The sequence below is a fragment of the Triplophysa rosa genome, linkage group LG18, assembly GCF_024868665.1.
Source record: "Triplophysa rosa linkage group LG18, Trosa_1v2, whole genome shotgun sequence".
In the NCBI taxonomy this organism is placed as follows: Eukaryota; Metazoa; Chordata; class Actinopteri; order Cypriniformes; family Nemacheilidae; genus Triplophysa; species Triplophysa rosa.
Genome location: NC_079907.1, coordinates 738,139 through 744,064, shown reverse-complemented (window position 1 = coordinate 744,064; position 5,926 = coordinate 738,139). Strand labels below are relative to the sequence as shown.

At 39.3% G+C, this 5,926-nt stretch overlaps 1 protein-coding gene across 1 annotated transcript in view; it reads left to right on the top strand.

The window, feature by feature from the left end:
• tbata (thymus, brain and testes associated) overlaps positions 1-1,716 on the top strand; it is a 9,504-nt gene extending 7,788 nt beyond the window's left edge. Inside the window, exons 6-9 of the mRNA XM_057359086.1 lie at positions 128-209; positions 488-626; positions 711-745; positions 1,160-1,716. Coding sequence (XP_057215069.1) covers positions 128-209; positions 488-626; positions 711-745; positions 1,160-1,209 — 306 coding nt within the window. The 3' untranslated portion in view covers positions 1,210-1,716. The remainder of the gene's footprint in view (positions 1-127; positions 210-487; positions 627-710; positions 746-1,159) is intronic.
• The last annotated feature ends 4,210 nt before the right edge of the window (positions 1,717-5,926 follow it).

Genomic DNA, 5,926 nt, shown 5'->3' with positions numbered 1-5,926 from the left:
TCTCTCTCTCTCTCTCTCTCTCTCTCAAAAATTTTTTTTTTGTGATTTATTGGCATGACAAAATTGAATTGTTGCATTGCTGAAGCAGTAAAATGACAGAAAATCTCTCTCTCTCTTTTCGTGTGAGGTGCTGGAGCTGTTGTGTCAGATTTTGCAGACTGATTCTCTCTCTATGGTTCAGCAGTGGCTTTTGTTGGCAGATGAAAGAGGTAAATCAAATCAGTGATGGACAGACGGATGAATCGATATGCTGGTCTGAAGAGCATTGAACCAAGCGGTTGAGAAGACTCTCAGTTATTCTGCACCTGCACCCATTCCAACTGGAAAAACCAGTTCTGTTTCAAGTACAAATGCCCGACCTTGTCAGAAAAATATTGTCATTAAAACTCATTTGAACAGCTGCTGTATCAGGGTCACATCTTTACTGACACAAACGTGTTGTTTGTGACAGAGGCGCTGATCCATCAGATGTGTTTTGTGTTGACAGAGAAAGAGATGGTACAGGGTTTGCTCCAGCAGGCCATGACAAACTCCAGCGCTCAGATCCCACAGACATCTGAAGTCCTGCCTGAATCACATCACCTGTTGCTCACCTCACCTGTCAGTCAGCGTCAAAGACAAACCAGGTGAGCAGGACATTACAGATGCTCAACATCATCTCCACGGATGTATGAAGATTTCAGATGTTTAATATCTGTGTTTGTGTTCAGTCTAAATCCAGCCGAGACGTCACAAGACAAACCCGGTGAGTGTGCTTCTGTTTTCAGAATGAAGTGAGAGTGAATCTTTCATCCATAGAAGAAAAACCAAAGTGTCTGTCGGCACTAACTCAAATGAGCATCAGTCGTGTGATGAATGACGGAGCTGAGAGCTTTTGTGTGCGGTTACTATAGTAACACACCTTCAGTTTACTATAAGACTCATGTCTATAAAATGCCCTTAATAGTGAACATGAATTCAGAACACCATGTGTGCCTGGTCTCGTGGTGTTAGATGTAATCATCTGTGCTGCCAGTGAAGTGACTTTTCTCTTTGGTTGGCATTGGCTGGTTATTAATGTTTATTGACCATTAGAAAGACCAGTGTACTGTAGGCAATGCACATGTAATGCTTCTTAGCGTGATGTAAAATGAGTGTTTTGTTTTTCACTGTGTTGTAGAGCGCATCGGCGAGGCAGAAGTTCTGACGCTCCACCCACAGGACACATAACCCTGCTGATGTCATTGAAGGTGTGTGAGTTTCTTTCTTCTTCAGAACACAAAAGAAGATATTTTGAAGAATGTTAATAATCAAACAACACTTACCTCATTGACTTCCATTGTATGGACACAAAACCACTGAGACATTTCTCAAAATATCTTATTCTGTGTTCCACTGAAGAAAGACTCACGTACAGATTTACAAACACATAAAGAGAATAAATAATGACAGAATTTTTATTTTTGGGTGAACTGTCCCTTTAAATCACACCGTGATTGATGGTGTTTTAGTCAAGCAGTCTTGTAGCATTTCTTTACCATAATCATACAATTAATGTAGTTCAACGTTCAGTTTTCATTTCTGATAAATAAAGCACATAAACAAAACTTTTTATTCATCTCCTATAAGTGAACAAGTGACATTGTATGAACAAATATGAAATCAGATGCAGGAGATCTAAAGGTCTACACCGATCGCTGCAGGAGACAATAGAACGCATTAGAGCCACTGACTGGATTGCGCCTTTAGAACGCTAAAACAACGGCAGGAGGTGAAGCCACCGGTGTTATGCCGAGAAATGCTCCCCTGACAGATTTTGTTAGGGGCGGGGTTAGGATTAGCCAATCGGACAGCGTGTTATTGAAGGAGGTGCAGAATCTGGCAGGGGTGCATTTCTCGGCACAACACCGGAAGCGATCGCGCCGCCATCTTGGTATGCCCAACTGACAGAGAGCGCCATTGACTTACAGTCAACACGACCATCTGAAACAACCCGTTTTTCATCTTATTAGGCGCACGGTCAATTTTTATTTCAAATGTGTGTTTAAATTAATTGTTACTTTTGATGTTTTTTTACAATGTTTATATTTATTTTGAGCAGAATAACGAAGTAAAGAAATCAATATAGAAGGTGTGTGCTTTCTATTGCACACTGTTGTAATGTTTAGAAATAAAGCTTCATGACTTAAAGAACATATACAGCCTGTATTTATCTGTATTGAGACTTCAGAATAAGCACATTTGTCATATGTGGAGGTGTCTTGTTAGTCTGCTGATCTGATATGTGCGCTAACGTACTGAAATGAAAATGAACGTAACTCACTCTATAGCTAATAAGACGGGAACACTCCCGACTTTAAATGATGAACCATTTACATGCTTAAGACATTTGTGTTGTAAGAATGTACTGTGAGTGACTGTTTTATCATTAATACGTGATTAATTAACTTCCTATTCATTGAATTGAACGTTTGGGCATACTAACATGGCGGCGCGGCGCGGCAGCTTCAGTGTAATGACGTCATGAGCAATCCACTCATTACATAGATCATTGATTAGAACCCATTATAATTGTAAATTTTGTCCACACTGGATAATCCCATTAGAAGAAGCCGCGTGTCGTTTCGCGTCCGGTGTAGACACGATGTCAGTCTCAGCTCATTTGTGAGTTTGTGACCATCTGTTGGTTTTCTGTTTCTGAACCTCCATACCTGTAACCATGGTGATGGATTCAAGCGTCATGCATTGCATGTTGTTGCTGTTTCTAGAATAAGAAAACATTATTTGGATTGACTTTTTGCTGAAAGCACAGTTTCACGGCTGATAGAGAAATGAGAACGGTACTTCCACACGAAATGGAGGCCTGTCACATTCAACCTTTTCCAATTTCTTTCTAAGACCTGTCACTTACTGTATAATTATCAGTTATTATCAGTCAGAGACTTTCATACACCGACTGACTGCAAACTTCACACAGCATCTCTAAAGAACTCCAACATCACACATCAACAAAAAATTGCAGCATTCACTGTTGTAAACTTGTCTAAAATAATTCAACTTTAGTACTATACCATAGTTTTCTGTAGTATTGACTAGTGAATTGATGGACTGTAAAACTAAAGTAGGTTCATAATATCTATAAATTATACTACAAGTTATTATAGTACACTACACAAAAGTAAAGTCCTTTTTTAATGTCATTCTCAAGTTTCACAGCCTTGAATATGTAAAGCAGTCAAACTGCAGAACAGACATGCACCTACAGTCTCACGCATGCGTGTTGCAAATGGGAACGAGTGATGTCAACCTCAAACTAATGTCTTTCAAATATCATCATTAGAGTTGTCCTGATATGTCGGTTTTGGTCAATATCGTGGCATAAAAACAATGTTTATCGAGACCATGTTTTACACACATGATTATATCAAAAGTAATTCAGCATCTGTTTAAAGTTTTGCCTATAATGGTTAAAACTCTGTCTCTAAAAAAAGAAGAATTTGACTTATAGCATGTTTTGTTCATCTTTTTGAAAAAGTATATCTTTATAGTATATTCTTTTGACTTTGATAACCGTGGCGTAAAAATCTGATATCATGACAGTCCTAGCCCTACAGGTCACCGAAAGACCAAACTTAATTGATCTGTAAACAAACATTTGTTTCATATGCTACAGTAAGATGTAAAAATGGAGTGATGGAGACAGTGTGAATGTATTCGTTTTAATTTGTTTGTATGGATGTGTATACAATTTTCAGTTTTCTCTTTTGTATTCTCTTGCATTCACATTTTTTCCATTTGCGCAGTTAAGGTTTTGTAAACTTCACTAACAGCTTTTGAAAAGTGATGCATTTAAGAAACCTCAACTAAGCCAACTGAAAAATATAGATATTACCAGTCACTAGAATATTTTGAGTTGGGCTTCGGTTTTATTACAGTGTGTTGTTTGTAAAGTAACACTAGAGTAAGGAATAATTTTCAAAAACTAAATATACATCGCTGGGACTTTTCATTCAGGCACACATACACTGTAGATTTTTCTAATGTGAAGTTTCTCGCATCCCTGTAGGCAACAGTATGAATGATGTAAGCGTGTTTGACACAAGAGTGTCCTTTGCATTTCCAGACAGGATAGACGGTGACAACTGAGGTGAGATAGACACGAGATGCTCCACAAAATCACCCCCTCATTCATTTACAATGGACGAGACAGAGCTGAGGTGAGACAGATGATGAAGAGTGAGGGGAGACAGATGATGAAGAGTGAGTGGAGACAGATGATGAAGAGTGAGGGGAGACAGATGATGAAGAGTGAGGGGAGACAGATGATGAAGAGTGAGGGGAACAGATGATGAAGAGTGAGTGGAGACAGATGATGAAGAGTGAGGTGAGACAGATGATGAAGAGTGAGGTGAGACAGATGATGAAGAGTGAGGGGAGACAGATGATGAAGAGTGAGGGGANCACTGAAAAAAAAACACACACACAGACATTTCATAAGAACATCTCTCTCCGTGTGACACTGCAGTCAGCAAATAAATTACACATGCACACCTGCAGTCTGTCATTTCACCACCAACTGTCACCACATGCATATATTGCCCTGTCGTAATGCAATGCACAGATATGTTTGATGCAGCTATTAATATTTATGGTTACGTTTGTACAGCAGCACTAATTTAGACTCCTCAAAAATCTATTTACAATGGCTTTGTATTCTTTTTGAAGTGAAAACTTTAATTAAAACTCTGAAGAACACACTAGCAAAAAATTAATAACACAACTGCTCAGAAACCCAAAGGCTACTTGATAGTCTGGGTTGTCAAAATGATTGAAATTCAAGACGAGATGTATAACCTCTCACTATCTCAATATCACATCAATGAAAAGTGTAATTTTTTGAGCGTTTGAAATTTCACACACATTTTTGAAACAGTAAGACAGATGAACTATGGGATCTTGAAAGACAAAAATATAAACTGCAATAAGGGGTAAAAAGCAAATGCCACCAACATCTGAATGTATTTTTTTACATTTACATTTATTCGTTTGGCAGACGCTTTTATACAAAGAGACTTACAAGTAGGAGAGCATATAAACATTTTGTCAACACGCCAAACAGTACCGTTAGTTTACAAGGCCATGCTACTAGGAGGATTAAAGCTGGAGTAAACAAGGTAGAGAATGAACAACAAGAATTTCTTTTTTTAGACACAAGACATAGACAGTTATTGGTTAGTCAAATAAATGCGGAACGGGTATGTTTTGAGCTGTTTTTTTAAAGTTGTGAAGGATGCTGCAGTTCGTGTGGAGGCTGGCAGTTCATTCCACCACAGGGGAACTGAATGAGTAAAGGTTTTTGCAAGCGATTTGGTGCCTCGCTGTGATGGAACAACCAGGCATCGCTAATTTTCAGACCGAAGATGATGGGCGGGGATGTAGACCTGGAGCAGTGAGTTGAAGTAAAGGGGCGAATTTGAATCCGTTATCGTTCTGAAAGCCAGTGTCAGCAATTTAAACTTTAAATTTTAAAACCAGTGAAGTGAAATCAGGAGAGGTGTTACATGGGTTCTTTTAGGCTGATTGAAAACTAGACGCGCAGCTGCATTCTGGATCATTTGCAAGGGCTTGACTGCATTAGTTGGAAGACCGGCCAGTAGAGAATTGCAGTAGTCCAGTCTTGATATGACCAGAGCTTGGAGCTCCGACAGGAACGGCCTGATTTTCCTGATGTTGTAGAGCACATACCTGTAAGTTCGAGAGGTTGCTGCGATGTGAGAGGTGAATTTCAGCTGGTCGTCAAACATCACCCCCAGGTTCCTCACAGACTTTGTGGGTGTTATAGTTGAGGATCTGAGCTGAATGGTAGTGTTAGGTGGTGTTAAATTGATGGGCGGGCCGGTATAACCAGGAGTTCTGTCTTGGAGATGTTGAGTTGTAGGTGATGCTC